We start from the raw sequence: 20,025 nt of genomic DNA, 5'->3' as shown, positions 1-20,025 counted from the left end.
TAAGTTACAATGGACTAAAGTTATAATGAGTCATTATCTGGTTAGATGCCTCAGTAGCAATGGCTACCGGCAAACTTCTTTAACACCGCATGGAGGCATGCTAGAAGAGCGCACAATTTTCAAAAGTAATCAGAGAAAAATGTATTTAGGTGAAGGAGAGGAATCTGCCTCTGTCTATAATTATTCTACCATTCTAATTTTAAAAAGATGATTCTTCATCTGTTTTCAAGGATTAGTTGGTGTTAAAGGGCTTGATTAGTTTTTTAATAATTGTCAAATACTAAATGTTTTTGACAATAATTTGGGAAATGCAAAATCTGAATTCATATAGGAGTTTAGCAGTTTATGGAGGCCTTCTGCCCTTGGTAAGGGTATTTGTTTGTTTGAATAATTTGTAGGTGGAAAGAAAAGAAATCTGAGTCAAACTTCAGTCTCTAGATGTTATAATTAAGTGACCACGTTTTTTGGTACACAATTCAAGTTCAGAATTTTAGTTGACTCTGAATACATTCCTGGCCAATGGAATTAAATTGATATAGGTCCTATACATTGAATTCCTTGATCAGTAATTGAAAAAAAAATACTTTACACTATTCTGACTTTGAAATAAACACTTGATGATTGAAAATACAGTTCAAAATGCTGATTAAATATCTTTTTCTTGCAGGGAACTCCAGCTTTGTTTTTAATTCAACTTCCTTTCCGTAATAATCTGATGGAATCGTGTGTAACAGATGAGAAGTAGGTGTTCCAGAATAGGATCTATTTGAGATGTTTGTTTAGTTTTGTTACCAAACCTTTCCTGTTCTGCTCTAACTCAGTATACTGAATTTAAAAGTTTCTCTTGTGAATTTTAAATATTATTTCCCCCCATAATTGCTTTTCTAACTTTTGCCTGTTGCCTATTATCACTTTAATTGCCAATCTAACTTTTAAACTTTTATTTTTAGGTTCTTCCTAAACTTGGAAATCCTTGTGGATTGTGTTTTGTCTGGCCCTACGTCTCCTCTGGCTTTCAGCGAATCTGTGTTCTGCATTATTAATCAGTGTGCAGAGCAGGTGGAAAATAAGGAACATCTTTGGAGAATGTGGAGTATTGTAGTTAACCCGTTGATTGAATGGATTAACCAGGTATAGTAGTATACCAAATATTCCTAAATATTTTATTGTGTGATTGCCTTATAGCAATGAGAATATATGATAATGTAAAAGCAAGAAATAGAATATTTTGACACTTTGGTAAATTCATGGATTTTAAAAAAACAAAACAAAAAACAAAAAAATACACAGCAACAAAAAATAGGGTCACCAGTCATCTGCCCAAAGAACTTATACCCTCAGTTAGACTGAGACAGTGCAAGTATTTTTTTATTTTTTTTTAACAAATGAAGGGAGAGAGAGAGAGAATAAATAGTTGATCAATAGTGGAAGGCTCTCCAAAGTAGATTTTAAAGTATGGTTCTAGTCTGAAAAGTTAGTCAATATGACATTGCTGGAATTTCCTATTTATCAGATATCAGATAAACCTAGTTCATAAGTAAGTGTTTTCATTAGCTTCAGTGCAGTTACATAGGTGTCATGAAGAACATAACTTGCCCTGCAAAATTTTTATGGCTAGTGATGATTGAGAAGAAGAGTCCAGATTGATGCTTTGTTACATAAACCAACCTTTAGTAAACTCAATTTTTTTAGGTAGGGTCATTGAAATACAATGAATATGCAACCCCACAATGTCATTATTTAGTCACTTTTTAGAGTAAAATTGCACATGAAGTAGATGGAAGAGGATGGAATAATAAATAACTTTTAATAATTGATGTGTAATGTTTTATACTCTTCAAAGTCTTAAAGGGACCAGTCAAATTAATAATAATAAAATAATTGCTGGCAGTTTGTAGATTATGCAAATTGGAAGGGTAGTAAATGACAGGTCAGTTCTATAAAGTGACCTGGATTGTTTGAACTGGGTTCCTTTGCATAACATGTATTTTAATCCTGCCAAATGCAAGGTCATGGATCTGGGCACCAAGATGCAGGTCATAGTTGTAAGAAGAGGGATTACATCCTAGATAAGTGACTCTGAAAAGAATTCGATCTTTGAGAATAAGCCACTGAAAATGATCTCCCAGTGCAAGGCTGTGGCTAAGACAGCTGGTGTAATCTTGTTTGGAAAAGCAGGGGAATGTCAAGAAGTAGAGCGAGACAGTTACCTTTTAGATGACATTAGTGAGACTATAATGCAGTATCCAGTTCTAGTTTCCGTATTTCAAAAAGGGTGCTGACAAAGTGGAAAGTTTTTTTCAAAAAGAGCTAGTACAGGAATGATGCTAGGTTTTAAAATCCTGCTTTATAGCAAGTCATTCAAGCTACTTATTTTTAGTCAAAAGAAGGTTAAAGGTGACTTGATCAGTACCTATATAAAGAATGTAAGTACCTACATTATAAGTACCTACATAGAGAAACTTCTGATAGTGCTGCTTTAATTTACGAGGTAAGGATATAACACGGGTCAACAGCTGGAATCTGAAGCTAGATAAACTTGTGCTAGACAGAAAGTGCAAATTCTTCACAGTGAAGGTAATTAACCATTGGAACAACTGACCTAGAGATTTGATGGAGAATCTATCACTTGAAGACTTCAAATCAAAATTGCATGTCTTTCTAAAATATATGCTGTATCTTAACCAGAAATTACAGGCTTGATATGGGAATTACTATGAAATTCTCTTGTCTGTGTTATGCAGGAGGTCCAAGTAGATCATCATAAGGGTCCCTCCTGGCGTTAAAACTATGAATAGCCTTTAAAGTTTTTAGTCACCTAAATTACCAATAAAATCACCAGTTATTGCAGTTAAAATGAACTTTAAAATTTATTTTTTCACAAATTTTGATTTTCACTAGTAGCTGAAAGCCCATGCTATTACATGGGTGTAAATTGTTTAGCTTGGGGGTGGGGGGAGTAAAAAATGGCTGCGAATTTAAAAATTGGACTATAACAGACTGTAGATCCCAGTGAATGATTCAACCTGGTGATAGTGTAAACAAAAAAGAGCTCTCAGCCATGCTTGTACCTGTTTCTTTTGCTTTCTGGAATCTTATTATGTAGATTAGATTGCATTTTTCTCTCGGACAGTGAAAAATTTTGCTTTTTTGTTAGCCTATTTTTAGATTCTCAAGCAAAGTAGCAAACGCTGTAGGCTAGTAACTAGATTTAATTCACATTAAAAAAAATGGAATCACTGCAGTCTTAATTTGTAAAAGCTTTATTTAAAAAATGTGAAACAAAGTTTAATCTGGGTATCCTTTGCTCCTTGTAGGTTGCTCATCTAATAAGTTATTGTTTTGTGATTTATTTAGAGTAGTGAAGTAAATCAGGGAGATGCATTGGAACACAACTTTAATGCTGTTTACAGTGCACTGTTGTTACCCATAAGCCACATTTTCCCTGTTCAAGAATTTCCACAGGTAAGAAATGAAAACGAATCTTTTTTCTGTAAAAATGCAGTTTTTCTAGTAAACATTAAACATTGGTTGGTTAGTCTTCTTCCTTTGGATCTAACACACTGAATCTTATTTATGCAAAATAAGCTGGCTCCACATCCACTCACTTCTGTCTATTCTTCAATCTTTCTCTTCATAGAAACTTTTAAACTGAACATAAGTTACTAATTTTTTTAGTTTTTCTACATGCCTGAAAGTCTTATATATAGCATAGTGCTCATTTCAAAAGTTTAAAAAGAGGCAAGGAGGCATATGATAGAGGTCTATAGAATCATGAATGGTATGGAGAAAGTGAATGAGAGAGTGTTGTTTACCCATTCATAGAATCATAAAGTTGGAAGGGACCTCAGGAGGTCATCTAGTCCAACCCCCTTCTCAAAGCAGGACTAACCTCCGCTAAATAATCCCAGCCAGGGTTTTGTCAAGCTGCAGCTTAAAAACCTCTAAAGATGGAGATTCCACCACCTCTCTAGGTAACCCATTCCAGTGCTTCACCACCCTCCTAGTGAAAAACTTTTTCCTAATATCCAACCTAGATCTCCCCCACTGCAATTTGAGACCGTTGCTCCTTGTTCTGTCATCTGCTGCCACTGAGAACAGCCTAGCTCCATCCTCCTTGGAACCCCCTTTTCAGGTAGTTAAAGGCTGCTATCAAATCCCACCTCATTCTTCTCTTCTGCCGACTAAACAAGCCTAGTTCCCTCAGCCTCTCCTCATAAGTCCTGTGCTCCAGCCCCCTAATCATTTTTGTTGCCCTCTGCTGGACTCTCTCCAACTTGTCCACATCCTTTTTGTAGTGGGGGGCCCAAAACTGGACACAGTACTCCAAATGTGGCCTCACCAATGCCGAATAGAGGGGAATAATCACTTCCCGCGATGTGCTGGCAATGCCTCTACTAATGCAGCCCAATATGCTATTAGCCTTCTTGGCAGCCAGGGCATACTGCTGACTCATATCCAGCTTCTTATCCACTGTAACCCCCAGGTCCTTTTTTGCAGAGCGATGAGCTAGGTAGCAGGTCCCCAGTCTGTAGCTGTGCATCGGATTCTTCCTTCCTAAGTGCAGTACTCTGCACTTGTCCTTGTTGAACCTCATCAGATTTCTTTTGGCCCAATCCTCCAGTTTGTTTAGGTCCTACTGTATCCTATTCCTACCTTCCAGCGTATCTACCATTCCCCCTAGCTTAGTGTCATCTGCAAACTTGCTAAGGGTGCAATCTACCCCATCCTCTAGATCACTAATGGAGATGTTGAGCAAAATCGGCCCCAGCATCACCCCCTGGGGCACTCCGCTTGTGACCGGCTGCCAGCTAGATATGGAGCCATTGATCACTACTTGTTGAGCCCTGTGCTCTAGCCAGTTCATGTAACACACGAACCAGAGATCAGCCAATTAAATTAATAGGCAGCAGGTTTAAAACAAACGTAAGGAAGTACTTCACACAACACACAGACAATCTGTGGAACTTGTTGCCGGGGATGTTTTGAAGACCAAAAGTATAACTGGGTTCAGAAAAGAATTAAACATGTTTGTGGAGGTTAGGTCCGTCAATGGCTATTAGCCAAGGTGGTCAGGGATGCAACCCCATGCCCTGAGTATCTCTAACCCTCTGATTGCTGGGACTGCAAGGCGGGATGGATTACTTGATAATTGTCATCTTCTGTTCATTCTGTCCAAAGTATCTGGCATTGGTCACTGTCAGAAGACAGAATACTGGGTTAGATGGACCATTGGTCTCACCCGGGATGGGCATTTTTATGTTCTTAAAAATAAACTTGTGTTCTGTGTTTGTGTGGTGTACTCCTAAGGTTAATGTCTTGGCATTTTAGTCTTTTGACGACAGAAGAGCAAAACTTGTAAGCACAGGATTTCTTATCTCAAAGCAGTGCGGTTTTGTTAACAAATGTGAAAAAACTTTCCCTCTTAGAAAAATGTAGGCAAGGCTTCAGTTACTTGGCATTGTCTTATTGACAGATAGAGGAAAGGAATACAAAAAGACAAAATCAAGATTCCTAAAATTTACAGATCAGTTAGACTTGGTGGACCTCATGCCCAGATTGAGGAAGAAAATCCAATAGCTTGCCCACCTTGACTTCTGACATACAGACAGAAGGAAATCCACTATTTTGATTTTTATATGTATAACTTCTGTTTTGGTTGTTAAAGCCCACTATGAAGTCCTTGCTGCGCACTTGGTCAGAGCTGTATAGAACATTTGCCCGCTGTGCTGCATTAGTGGCAACGGCAGAAGAAAACTTATGCTGTGAAGAACTGTGTGCCAAAATATCTGGACTAGAAGATGACGCCCTAGTAGTAAGTATAAACCACAGTATTAAATTATACAAAGTTGCTGGTGGTGCAGTCTGCAGACAGAAAAACACTCCCATTTTAACTTTAGTGTTGCATTTACTCAGATAAATGTAGATGTCACATCACTTTTTTTTGTTTGTTTTTAACTTTCATCCTTTTGTTATAAGCCTAGTCAAACTTAAAAATCAGGAATTGGGTTATAAGGGTATGTGTAAACTGCAGGTGAAGGTGTGACTGTAGCACAGGTAGGCATAAGTGTGTGCTAATTTTAATGTAGCTAACACATGTAACAGTAGTGTAAATGTGGCACCATGGGTTTCAGCCCAGGTTAGCTGCTGCTTTAACAGTATAGAACTAATCATAAACTACAGCAAATACTACACTACACTACAAACCAAGTGAAAAATACTTAATCCTTTTCCTACAGAAATTAGAAGTTGATTCAGAAACAGTTTGTGCATGTGACTAGATTATAGAAACAATTTTTATAAAGCATTTATCAAAATATCAAGTCTTTAGCAAATGTCTAGCCTTTAACATGACTCACCACCAGTAGCAATACAATTAACAAGCGTTTTGTTTTAATCCATTTAGAGATTATGAATGGAATTTACATTGGCTAATTGGAGATTGTTTTTTTCATGAATTGAAGGCACTGCTGCTGCCTAATACTGTTGATAAATACACAGCTCAGTAAACTTGAAATCATAAAATGAGCGCTGTTCCAGCTGAACAAAAATATAATTTTATAATCAATATAGGAAGTTCTAAGAGCTTGTCTACACAAACATTTAGTTTGTAGCAAGCTGGGATGTGAATCTACCTCTCCCTAGCCAATAGAACCTATTGATGTGCATTAGCGGTTCACACATACGCTTTGATCTAGTGTGTTTTTTTTTAAACGTAGACATGCCCTAAATTAGCAAAGTAATGTCTCTGTGATTCATTCTATGCCTCCCATCCCATCAAACAGATGCATAGAACTTTATACAAAATGAAAGCTGCATAGGAGATTTTGAGGCGATTTTGGTTGACTATACAAATATTGTGTGATTATGCTCTTATCTGTAAAATTGCAACTGGAGGACATTTTGGGTTTGGACCTTAAGTAGTGAAGTACAGTAAGACATTGAACTTGCCATAAGCCTATTAGAGAGAAATGCAATGAGATCAGCTATTTAGTAGTCTAAATCCATTGGCTATTAGTTTCAAGATTAGCTCTTTCTCATTTTAGAAATATATTTTTGTAGGTTGGTGGAAAGAAGGCAAAAGGGAATCAATGCAGTGCTTCATAGAATGATAGACATGTAGGGCTGTGAGAGAGAACTTAGTCCATCTGCCTACTCTTAGGCAGGATGAAGTATACATAGAACATCCCTGACAGGTGTTAGTCTAACCTGTTCGTAAACTTTCCATGACAGGGATTACACAATCTTCCTTCATAATCTATTCTAGTGCTTAACTGTTCTGTATAGTTACAAAGTTCTTCCTAATATTTAAGATAAATCTCCATTACTGCAGATTAAGCCGATTATTTCTTGTCCTATCTTCAGACTGGACATGGCAAACAATCCATCACTGTTCTCCTTATAGCAGCCTGTAACATAGTTGACTATTATCCGGTCCCCTACTTAGTCATTTCTTTTTCAAGATTAAACATGTCCAATTTTTTTAACCTTTCCTTATTGGTCAGGTTTTCTAAACCTTGTGTCATGTTTGTTGCTGTTGCTGGCCCTGATTATTTCTTCTTTGCAGCTCAAAATTGCATTGGTCGTCTTGCAGTCATAATACATGGCAATCTCTCATCCAAATTGCTACCCACAGTCACTACTAGATTTCTTTTAAATACTGTTTCACATGTTTTTCTCTCCCCCCATGACTTTGGCTTTGCTAATGATATTTTTGCTTTTTCTCCTCCCTCAGAACCTGTCAATGGTGGATGGTCTCACCCATATTGTATCAGTTATGGTTGACTGCATCAACTTTGCACCGTATGGTATTAAATACCAGCCAAAAAACAGATGTAAGAAAAATTTCCAATAATTGGATTTGTTCTGTGATTTCAAAGAGTAACTGGTTGAAAGCTAGAATTATTGCAAGTATGAAATTAGGTATTGTACACTCTTAACAGTCCACCTTTGAGGTATTTTTCTTTCTTAAACAAGAATTAAGACCAAGATTTTCAAAAGTAAGAAACTAAAATTAAGTTCCTAGATTAGGGTGACCAGATGTCCTGATTTTATAGGGGCAGTCCAGATATTTGGAGCTTTGACTTATTTAGGCGTGTATTACCCTCCACCCACTGTCCCAATATTCCACACTTGCAGCCTGGTCATTCTATCCTAATCCATACTTAAGCACTTAATATTTTTGAAAAATCAGACTTGAGTGTTTAGCAGCTCCCATGTAAACTTGGTAAAAAAAACTCCTTGGGGCTCAGCACGTGGAATATCAGGGTATAGGTTGGTATACTATGACAATAGCTAATTTTTTTCCTGTTCAGTGGATTATTGAAAATATTAAACAGTGTTTCAATTTGGAAAATTTAGTTGTAGATTCAATTATAGTTTCATTTTTTAAAGTCCAGTCTAGTAAGGCTTTTTATTTTAGTAATAGTTCAAAAACTCATGTTTCTGATACCTCTTTGCTGAAACATAGCATAAAAAAAGCAGCACTTCATTATTACTCTACAGTTTCCAGTGTTAGTTTATAACCTATAATCTGCCTTGAAGAATTTATACATTAAGCAATTAACTTTAAAATAGAAAAGTTACTGCACATGTGGTTAGTTTTCATAATACTTAGCAGTGCTGCACTTGAAATGGGAGTTATTTCATTCTATTAGCTTTGTGTCCCATATTGCTGACCCAGAGTCCTATGTTAGTGGAATTGTTTTCTACATTTCATTTGAGCTATTGATTATATATAAATACAGAAGCTGTTGGACACACGTTACTGGTTTTTTTGTTCTGTCCTGTTAATAGCCATTAAAATTGAAGTAAACATTGTAGAACATCACTTTAAGGTTGGAACTTAAAATGAAAAATGAGTTAATTCACTGTCACATCTGCCATATTTGCACACATTTAGTATCTTACTCCCCTAATGCACCCAACCACCTGGGAGGACTACTCAAGGAGTGGAGATACTACTTAGAGCTGAACAGAAATGATTTTCCCCTTGAAATAATTTGATGTAAATTTTTAATTTAAACTTTTTTCCAGTTTTTTTTATCCAGCTTTGAGTACTCGTCCACATGAATAAATTTATCAGAATTTATTTTTACAAGTAGAATTTAAGAGTATGTAAGATCACCCAGTATCATTGCTCCTGCTGCTTAAGAGTAGGTAAAATCGGAATCAAATCCACACTGATTGCACTAAATTAGAATTTTTATTTTTGTTGGTTATATTGGCTTTGATTAATTGTATTTATACTGATGAGCTACCTTAGGGGTATGTCTTCATTGAGAGCGGCAAATTCGCCGCCGTCAGCTCCATCTATCCAGATTAAGCGGTCTTTGAAGACCTGCTCAATCGATCCGGAAGTTGACGCATTAAAATCACCCCCTCAAGTGGCATAGCACTGCATCGGTGGGAACACATTTCCATCAGTGCAACTCAGTGAAGATGCCACATAGAAGAAGAGTTAGGAAGTCACTGGGAGTTACACAAGCTACTCTGTGCAGCTTGCATAACTCCTGTCGACTGCCATTGAATTTCCAGGTAAGTGTAGACCTGGCCTGTGAGTCCAAACATGCTGTTGACTATTTCATTCTAATCCTGAGCTATTTCATTCTAATTTTGTATGTCAGACAGTATTGATTTGAATTTTATATAAAGCAGAAGGGATAGTTTAAAGTCATTGTCTTTAACAGATTTATTTTTTACCTTAGCCCCACAAACACCTACAGATTGGTCTAAGAAGAAAAAGGAACCCCTTGGGACGCTGGCCTCCCTATTTAAACTTCTAGTGAAGTTGATAAACTCTTTCCATGTGCTCAGTTCCAAAGATACCCAGTCAGAAACATTGATTTCGGTTGGCACTTCAGTTATTGCTATTCTTCACAACATCATCAGCCACGTTTCTTTGCCTTCTGTGATGAGAACTATGTTTGCAACTCTATCAAAACCACTTGCAATATTTTATGAAAAAACAAAGTGAGTATTTCAGAAATTATGGGAGGACTTCTAGATAAATATACATTGTAATATTGCTGCATATTGGTGAAGCTGTGGCATCTGTAGAACGCTATATTAAAATATACCCTATAAATCAGGCTACCCAAAGTTTCTATCTTTAGGTGGTAGGCGTCCACAACTTCTGCTGAATTCAGTGGTATTTGTGGGCACCCTGTACCTTATAGGATTCAGCGTGAATAGCAGATGTGTGTCAACTTTTACTAATTCTAACTTGACAACTACTAGAATAATGGTAACCTATTTTTTGAAGGCTCCCTTCTTCAAAACTGCTTTATTCTTGCTCTGTAGTTGTTGAGCATAAACTGTTGGACATTGAGGTTTCCCTGAGAGTCCAAATAAGGACTTGCTAATAACAGCTTACTTTTAAGGTTGTCTTTAAAAACAATGCTAAATAGAAGCAGTCCCATGTTAGAAGCAAGCACAGCTTCCCAAAGTCATGTTGTCTGTATTGTATAACAGTGTCGCACTCCCAGAATGAACATACTGTCAACCTCAGGATCCCTATCCTATTTTGTCATTTAATCCTCACATTGAAAACTTCACTCCTTTAAAGCGTTTTGTGTTTATCATGGCTATCTTTAATGTTAAAACACTTATCCAAGATATAAGATTCTGCATAAAATATTTATAAACCCCAATCTTTTTTAATATTGTGCAAATTAACACAAACTTGGTTATCTAGTCTTACCAACAGAAGAGCCATTTTCAGGTTCTGTTTTTCTTATAGTATATTCCTATTGGAATTTCTTTATCTTAAATAATCCACTTTAAAACTGTATATCTAGAATATATAAAGAAAAACAAATATAAACCAAAGGTATCTTCCTTTTACTTTAATCAGTATACGGTTGCATGGGTTAAGTAATATTAAGATGTACTCAGAACAGTCTTTTCATAGATTGGCAGAAAATGGGTGGGTTTTGTCACAAGAATAAGGAAACTAAGTTTATAGTTGCATATGTTTTGAACTTAAGTAAAAACCTAGAGTGTTTAAGCTGTGGGAAACTTTGTATAAAATTTTTGACATATTTGTGCAATGCTATGCATTCCATTGTGTTTTCCAAAGACTTTACTTTAAAAAGATTATTTTTGGAGATCCAAACTACTAAGCTGTTTAATTTTCACGATACAAGGTGGTTACAGTTAAGCCTATTGGGTACCATATTAAACTCTAAGTGCTGCTGCAGTTATGGATCCAAAAATCTTTCTGAAGTTAGTTAGGGAAGTTTGCTTGCAGAGTTGGTGTAGCTCAGACCAAGAAGAGCAGAAAGAAGATCGCAGAAGAGAAATTACTCTATTAGAAAACAGTTAGTTATGGATCTATAAATTACTATGTGGGGATTATTAGGACTAATTTTTAATTGTCATCCTCATTACCTTAAGAAGTTGGCTTATGGCCATTAAGAGGAAATGAAGAAGCGTTGTAAACTATTATTAAAATGATATACAAAATATATGCAATTTCATATGCTTGTGGGAGACCTTGAGAGTGAACTATTGCATCTATTCTAGTATCCTATCAACGTTGTTGGAAACTCTTGCTGAGAACAAACAGGATTAAAAAATATTTCATTAACACTTCATCTGTTCTATGTTCTTTCTTTTATAGGCTTGCTGATGTATCTAAAGTGTACAGTAGTCTCAGCAACAAGGTAAATTTTAGCAGAAAAAGTCTAGGAAAGACTGTTAAATCTAGGAATTTTGCAGTATAACTTGTGCTTTAAAAACAAAATTGTATTCATATTAAGGCAGGCTAATAAGCATCTTCCTTAAAGGTACTACAAACTTACACTGAAAATTGGCTAGGGTGAAGTACAAATCTGTGTTGAATTAAGTATTAAGGCCTCCTTGATATATGGAGGCTTAGTATTTCTGTGGAACTGAGTCCAGACCTATTCTTAGGCCATACATTTGTTATAAACTGCCACTATAAAAAATCTTGTTTAGTTCACTATTTAAATTATTATTTTTAGAATATGTATTTGGTTCAAAGATTATTTACACCTTTTTCTTTTTTCCAGTTAGAAAAACTTTTGGGAGAGATCATTGTATGTTTACAATCCCACTATACTGGGTTTTATGACAGTGACCTATTAGAGCAGCTCTCTCCATTGTTGTGCATAATCTTTCTGCATAAGAGTAAACAGATACGCAACCAAAGTGCTCAGTTCTGGAATGCAACATTTGCTAAAGCTACAGTGTTAACATACCCTGAAGAATTAAAGTAAGATGTTGTTTTGTATTTGTTGTGTGTGTTTTTGCTACATAATCACAGAGTATTTAGAAATCAAGCCAAGATAGCATAAGCTTTTTAATTTGGTATTGAATATAAGCATCAGAAAATCATAACTTAGTATTAATAAGACTTTAATTAGGGAAAACTGTTCCTAAATTCAGTATTTAGTCTTGGTGAAGTACATCTAGATAACACACAACTTGTGGTCTTATTATTTTTTTAAGTCATGGAAGTATCCATAGTATAGGAGTAAATTTGTAAGGAATGAGGATTTAAATGTGCAGTTTCATTCTAGGAACTTTAGGAAAGGGAATTCATTCTAGGAAGTGAAGGAAAGAGTGTTCACAGATTAATCAGAATAGTTTGGAAGCCCTCACAAATGGGTTCTTTGCTCGTAGAAATGTTCAGATCTAAAAATACTTGTTCAAACACAAGTATGTGTAGAGGCAGTGAGTCTCATTTTGCTTCATTGTATGTGAACTGTTTATTATGAGTTGTAGTGAACTTAATGATCTTATGCCCTTTTCCCATTAATCTTAATTTTTTTTCCCTAAACAGATACGTATTAAGCCAAGTCAAAAAGAAAATTCTGCTTTTATTACCTGGTTTTGAAAGTGTTGAGGTAGTGGAAGAATCCAGTGGTCCATTTTCTGATGCTGTAAGTATCTATTATGTTATTTCTTATGGGTGGTTTAGTCTGTACTATTCTGGAATTGTGCTGTAGGTAGTAACAATGTCCTATGGAGTTACACTAATGAAGATTTTACTATAATGATTCCTGTTTGAAGTAATAGCTGTATCCTGAATTAGAATAACCAGAGGCCAATGGGCCTAAACTGAGATGGCATTTGGTAAATAACAACCAGAATTTAAAGTACCTGAACTATTGGCCTGTTCTTATGCAGCATATATGCAAAAGTCTGTATATTATAGATGAAACTTCAGGGGAAGGTAAGCAAACATTTTTCAAAGTCATGAGTGAAACAGAATCTTTTATGCAAAATTTCACTAAAATATCTTACCTACTTTAGCTACGTACAGTAAACACAATTTTTATTTCTCTTTAAAAAGACAGAAAATTCCCAGTGGGATGCAAAGATAAGTGGAATAGAGGTGAAATCAGGTGGAAAACGGGATTCCTTGCTGGCACAGGCCAGTGATTTGAAAGACAAGATTACCACTACTCATGTATCAACAGCTAAGGTAAGATGCATACAAATGGATGCACTAAAATTAAACACCACTTTAGTCTCGTTGAAGGAAGTCAGCATATCTGGTATGCTGTTAGCTAAAATTTTGTACAACTTTAACTAGGGCCAAAGCATCTTGTAAGATCATACATAATAGTATTTTTGTATCTCAGGTCCACCAGTCTGAAGCAAGCCAGCCTAATCATAGTTGGCTGGTTAGGTTTTTCCCTGTTCAGATTTTCTAGTATTTTGGGGTTTTATCTTTGTTTTTTTTTTTTTGTTTGTTTTTGTTTTTTTATTGCTGTAGAACCTTAAGGTAAGGTAGGTTTTATGAGGCATGGAAGTTTAATCAAGGTATGCTTCATGAGGAATGGGGAGAGCAGCAGGATGCTGACTGTTAGGATCTAATGAGTTGGTTTTGGCTGTGAATCATGGCAAAGTATTAGTTCTTTGAGTGTGTGAGTGGATCCTACTGTAGGTGCACATGCATCTCATGCATGTGAGATGGAATTGCTTTGAATAACAGTGTCCATGAGGGCCATGTGTGCACCCTATGCCTCCTTGTGCTCCTATGAGGTTATAAATGGCAGAGCAGCCAGAACCTTCCCTCAGTTCCCTCTTACTGCCTGGGTAGCCAGATGGAACCTGTTAAGTGCCCTACTCACTACTTTCACCTTCAGACTCATCTTCTAGAGTAGTTTTGTGAAGAAATTCTTCTTTGCCCTTCTTATCTTCATTTTATACTGTAATGTGGTCATTCCTAAAAAATAAACACTCCACCGAGGGTGAGATGCCTCATGCCAACCACCATGGCAGACTCTAAACCTTCAAGGTATGAGCCCTGCCCGACTTGCAGTAGACTGTCTCCTGGTTAATGGGCATAGCGGATGCTTTTTCTGTCTGGGGGAGAGGCACATCCTCTAAGTTTTCAATGTGTAAATCCTTCTCGTCGATTTTGCAAGGTGAAGGATGCATGGCTGAAACCACCCACACACACACAAAGTCCAGTGTGCATCGTTTCAGACCTGGAGGAGATAGCCACCTCCAAAAAATCTAAAGGGTCACCCTCAGTGAGTGCTCCTCTGAGCACACACCCTAGCCAAGCAGCAAAAGAAGGGCAGGGAAGAAAACCCCTTGGAAATATAAACTGGTTACATTGGTGCTCATCACCACAACATCGAGGCCCTTCAGTACCCGGTGATGCTTTGGCACCAGTACTGGCAGACTTTGCTTATCTGGCACTGATAACATCATCATTGGCATCAGCACCACAACAACAAGTGCAAGGCTAAAAGGAAGGGCCAAGACTAGACTAGACACCATGTATGAAGAATGAGTCCATGGCACTTCCCTATAGAGAAAAGAGACATCAGACCTCCAAGGATAGGGGGTCTAAATCCTCCTCCAAGGGAGTTGGCCTTAAGTAATCTGGCACTGCCAGGATCTGAACTGACAGACATATGTGCCAACCACTGCACCTATTGCAGGACTAAGGTACACCTTCAGAGAACTGTTGAGATTCCCTCCAGGGAACATCATTGGTGCTGGTGCAGCAGCAGGTGTCAAAATGGAGACATGACACTACATCGCTGCAATTCAAAGAACTAGTCTTCGTTGCCAGATTACTCTTTCATCTCAGCATAAGCAGGGATGCTCCGTAACGTTCTGAGAAAGTACCAGCTCTAGGGTCACTCTTTGAGCACTGACACGAAGACATGAGTGGCATTGGGCCAACCTGTTGCAACTAGCCCAGTACCCATGTGCCATGCCACCCTGGGGTACCGGGAGTCATCATTTCTGATGTCCTGCCACAGGTCCAGAAAGAAGAGATCATGCTCTTTGGCGGCATCATTATCTGGATCAACACTGGAGCCAGTAGTCAGCACCGAAGAAGTGGGAGCAACGGAGAAACAGCAGCCAGCCAGCCAGCCAATCTCCACCAAAGAAGTTATTGTAGTCACCTGATGAAGTGGTCCAACTAGCCCCTGCCCCAGTGGTCATTTTTAAAGCATTTCATGATGCTCATAGCATAGACCTGGATATCGAAAAGATGGTCATGCAAGAGAAGTAACACAAACTTACACATCTTAACCACATTTGCTCTGGGCAAAATTGCTCTTCCCATAAAGGAGGGCACATAGGAGCTAGCTAAAGGGCTCTGACACACTCTGGCTATCATCCAACCTGTACCTAAACAGATGGAGAAGCTCTGTCAGGTGTCTCCAGAAAGCTTTGAAGACTTTTACTCTCACCAGATCCAGGAGCACTGGTAGTTGTAGAAATGCAGGACAAGTTGCAATTGACAAAAGGCATGCCCAAGGATAACCCCAAAAAAACTGGCTCTGTTTGGGCTCAAGGCCTATTCATTCACCTCACTGTTCTTGGTGGCAAGCTACCAAGGCAAGGCATCATTCACTAAATATAATTTCCTGATATGGGAGAGAGTGTCACAAGATACTAGGGAGGATTTAAAGCAGATTATAAGGGAAGACCAAACAGCTGCCAGAACAGCCTTACAGGCAGCCATGGACTCCTATGACATGGCCGCAGCTCTCCTAGCAGTTAGCACCCAGAATACTGAGGGAGAATACGGAGACACTTCCCATTCAAGGAGCTCCTCACCAAAAGAACAAGGAAGGACTCCTTGAAGGACTTGAGGGCCACTGTGAGGTTGCTGAGGATTTGTACATCAGCCCCCTGCAGGAATCCCTACAGATACCTGCTCCAAAAGAAACAGCAAGTTCACCCTGCTTTCAGAGCAGACAGCCAGTGTACCCATCATGGAAATGATCGTGATACTCAAGGAGACATGCCCAGTATCAAAGTTTCTCAAGAGGCTTTTATGTTTTTACCTGCTAGTCAGATAACCTACTTCAACCTGGCACTTCAGTATAATCTTCTTGAGGCTCATGGCACCTCTATTTTAGCCTCTGTCAGAATGCTTCCTTCACGACCTCATTCTGAGGTAAATCTTAGTGGTTATCACTTCAGCCAGGAGGAGTGAGTGAGCTTCAATCACTTATGGCTGAACCCCACTTTATTACATTTCATAGGGACAAGGCAATTCTAAGGCTTCACCTGAAGATCATTCATAAAGTGGTCTCTGATTTTTTTCTAAACCAGTCAATCAGCCAGCCTTTCTTCTCAAAACCTCACACTATGCTAAGAGAAGAAATCACACACCTTAGACGTATCTAGGACTCTGCTTTATAGAAATGAACACACCATTCATACTGATGTCCCATCTGTTTATAGCCATAGCCAGATGTTCTTCTGGTCAGGCCATCTCTTCACAGCGAATATAAAAATGGATAACAAAATATCTCACTGTGTTACTAGCTGGTTGATGTACCTCTCCTACTGAACATCAAAGCTCACTCCAGCAGGCATCCTCTGCCTGCTTCTGAAATACGTTCATATCGAACCTGTAAGGCAGCAGTATGGAGTAACCCACTGACTTTTGTCAAACACAATGCTGTCATGACCTGCCCTCCATCCCCCTTTTTTTTTTTTTTTTTTTTTTTGAGTCCTTAGCTAACATGGGCTTTTAATTATGAAGGACCTGGAGGAGGGTCATGGCCACGCCACTTTTTGTACTCTCACATGCAAGCATGAAGAGGCATAGGGCGTGTGCATGTCCCTGACACTGCTATGGGGGGGGGAGGAAATCTAATCTCTCATGCTTGAGGTGCACATGCACGTATAGAAGGATCAACACTGACTACAACATCTCTAAGAGCCACAGTTACTGTAGGTAAGTAATTGTTCTATTTTGGGATGGTATACCTGAGATACAGAAGCATCATTAACAGTAGTTCCTTTATCTTGTTGTTAAATCACTTTTTTCCTTTCCATAGCTGAAACTAGAATTTTCATCTTCAAAGACAAAACAAAGTGAGATACTTTTGGAAGAAGAGAAATCTATTGATTTTGTGGTTATTCCTCTGGAAACAAAAGAGAGAGTATTGACTGAACACCAAAAAGAAGTCCTTAGGACAAAGAGGTTTGTAATCCATACCACTGACAAGGGTGGTTGTATTATTAATTGATTACGATAAACTTCAAATTTAATTTGTTTAATGTACTCCATCTCAAACTTGAATAGGATATTAATTATCCATGCAAATTCCAGAGCTTAAAGCTGACAGAAAAAACTCCATCAGAGTTGTTTGGAAGAAACAGTATCTTAAAGGACCAGGACCAATCTCTGATTTATACTTAATTCACTGATAGTTTTTAGGTCCAGAAGTAACTGTAATTGTCTAGTTTGACCTGCATGACACAAGCTAAAAAACTTCATTCAATGATTCATGTTTACTTTTGGGCTAAAAATAGTAAAATGGCATTTTTCAGTAATTGAAATAAAGAAAGTCGTTAGCTGGCAGTATGGTCTGAAGAGAGGAATCAAAACATCAAAAAAGAACTTTATGCCCGTATGTAAATATCAATTCCTTCATAGAGAGTATGAAACACACTTTCACTGCAAGTGGTCTCTCATTCTCAGTGGCTGAAACAAGATCTAGAAGTGTAAATAATATTGTGAGGATGTGGAAGTGCAGTCTGTGTAGAGTGTCTTTAATGAGAATTTTCAGTGTTGGGGCTGTGTGGTATTTAAATTACATATGGTCTCTCACTAGAAATGATATTTTTGGTTCCAGAATTGATATTCCTGCTATGTATAATAATCTGGATGCTTCCCAAGATACTGCCTTATTTTCTCAATATACTCAGAGCCAGGAAGATTCTTTGTAAGTATGATCTCACCACAAGCCTAGTTGGTATAAGATGTTTTCCCAACTTCTGTGGAAACAGCTCTGATTTGGGTGATTTTGTTTTTAGAGAAAAACCAGCTTTAATAGAAGATCCAAAAGAAGATGTTAAAAAGAAACCTCAGGTATTTTCACCATGTTTAATAGTATTGGAGATGCTAGAATTACAACTAACTTAATGCTTTATTATTGGCTAGAAAGGATTAGATTTTTATCAGCAAATGTTGGTAAAAATTGATTTCACTGTACTCACATAAACCAACAAAATATTTCCATCAACAATCAAAATTTATAAATAGGCAAAGTAGAAAAATGCAGCTTGAGAACTTACTAGAATTTAAGGATAATTATTTAATAAATTTTGACATGTGATGTTGACAGTTTGCATTTTAACAGTTATTAAGCTTTAATTTTTTTATTGCCTACTTTAATTAAATTGTCTGTTCCCCCCCCCCCCCCATCTTCCCCAACTGAAAATTTAAATCAATAAAAATTAAAAAAAGTTCAAGAGTAAACAGTGACATCCATTGAAATTATTTTAAAAAAATCAAATTCTGACATGACTATTTATAATCTGTTTGAGCAACAATTCTGATAAGGTGACAATGAACTCTGATCAAACTAAGGTTGAGGTGTGTTCTGGGGGTTGGGAAGAGGTAAGTTTGATAAATCCTCTAAAACAAAGAGCACCTCTAATTTTTTTAGGTTATAGGACTCAAGTTTCCATTTTATAGACTATCTGGTAAGGCTCTGTTTATATGGGTCCAGGAATAAAAACTAAAAGAGAGACGTTTTAAAAGTTTAGAGTTTTGAGAACATTTGCTATTCTTGTTTGTGTTAAATTAAATTACATTGCAAGATTTTTTTTTTATTCAGTTTCCTCAGTGTCTTAGATTAACTTCAACCACAGAAATCATATGAATGCGTAAAACATACTGATAATCTTATGCCTAATGTTGTTTTAAAAAATAGCCTTTATTGATTCAAATTACCCCATCTGAGATGAATTCCAAATATAACAGAGAACCATAACTTGTTTGACTGGTTTGTGATTTACAGTAGAAAGTCCCCAGGGTTTGGGGTGATAGGAAAAGAACGTATACAAGATTGTATACGCTGTTCACTATATTGAACATAATCATATTTAGGGTGACCAGATGTCCCAATTTTATAGGGACAGTCCTGATGTTCAGGGTTTTTTCTTACATGGGCAGCTATTATCCCCCCACTTGCTATCCAGTCACCCTAATTATACTAAATTGGAGGGTCCTTGCCTGATTAACTAAACTCAATCATATAATTATATGATTCAGCATTTAGGTATGCAAGTAACTATAAGTAGTGCTGTTATCCCTGTAACTACCAGGTGTAGCAAGAAGAACCACTTAAACGATTTACTTGTATACACTCATAGATAAATCAGAAAATTGATACACAACTCTTATAGTAACTTACTAAAAATACTATAGAATTGTTCTGAGAAATTATTCAGTGCATGAATTTAGATATTTCCCAAATTGAAACATGAACATATTTCACATGCCCATCTTCTTTTTTTCCAAGAATTTATTTTCTATGATTTCCATATCACATTCTCCTTTACTGTTTATTTTAAATTTTAAATTTTTTTTATCGCCCGCTTGTAAGTTTGGTCCTAAAACTTCATTAGGATGCTAAACATCTTGGAAACTATCTAGCCTTTTAGATATCATTTAGTGTGCATGGTTTTTCAAAGTAGTTTTTAGATAGTAAGGTCATTCTTGAAGCTATAGAGATATTTTCACTTATGGCTGTAGCTTTTATACTAAATTATGTA

The 20,025-nt window shown here is 37.1% G+C and overlaps 1 protein-coding gene across 2 annotated transcripts in view; it reads left to right on the top strand.

Moving 5' to 3' along the window:
- The window catches only part of RIF1 (replication timing regulatory factor 1), a 53,454-nt gene that overhangs the window by 22,863 nt on the left and 10,566 nt on the right, over window positions 1-20,025 (top strand). The window contains exons 17-29 of one of the 2 annotated variants that reach the window (XM_067549478.1): window positions 668-741; window positions 951-1,131; window positions 3,358-3,465; window positions 5,669-5,815; window positions 7,736-7,835; window positions 9,708-9,972; window positions 11,624-11,666; window positions 12,036-12,238; window positions 12,809-12,908; window positions 13,322-13,453; window positions 17,298-17,443; window positions 18,099-18,188; window positions 18,280-18,334. In XM_067549478.1, the coding sequence (XP_067405579.1) occupies window positions 668-741; window positions 951-1,131; window positions 3,358-3,465; window positions 5,669-5,815; window positions 7,736-7,835; window positions 9,708-9,972; window positions 11,624-11,666; window positions 12,036-12,238; window positions 12,809-12,908; window positions 13,322-13,453; window positions 17,298-17,443; window positions 18,099-18,188; window positions 18,280-18,334 (1,644 nt within the window). The remainder of the gene's footprint in view (window positions 1-667; window positions 742-950; window positions 1,132-3,357; window positions 3,466-5,668; window positions 5,816-7,735; window positions 7,836-9,707; window positions 9,973-11,623; window positions 11,667-12,035; window positions 12,239-12,808; window positions 12,909-13,321; window positions 13,454-17,297; window positions 17,444-18,098; window positions 18,189-18,279; window positions 18,335-20,025) is intronic. The other variant, XM_067549479.1, reaches the window with a different exon arrangement.

This window comes from Emydura macquarii, unplaced genomic scaffold, assembly GCF_026122565.2.
Source record: "Emydura macquarii macquarii isolate MOO-44397 ecotype Brisbane River unplaced genomic scaffold, CSIRO-AGI_Emac_v2 contig_1253, whole genome shotgun sequence".
Classification (NCBI taxonomy): Eukaryota; Metazoa; Chordata; order Testudines; family Chelidae; genus Emydura; species Emydura macquarii.
This window is presented reverse-complemented; position numbering and strand designations above follow the sequence as displayed.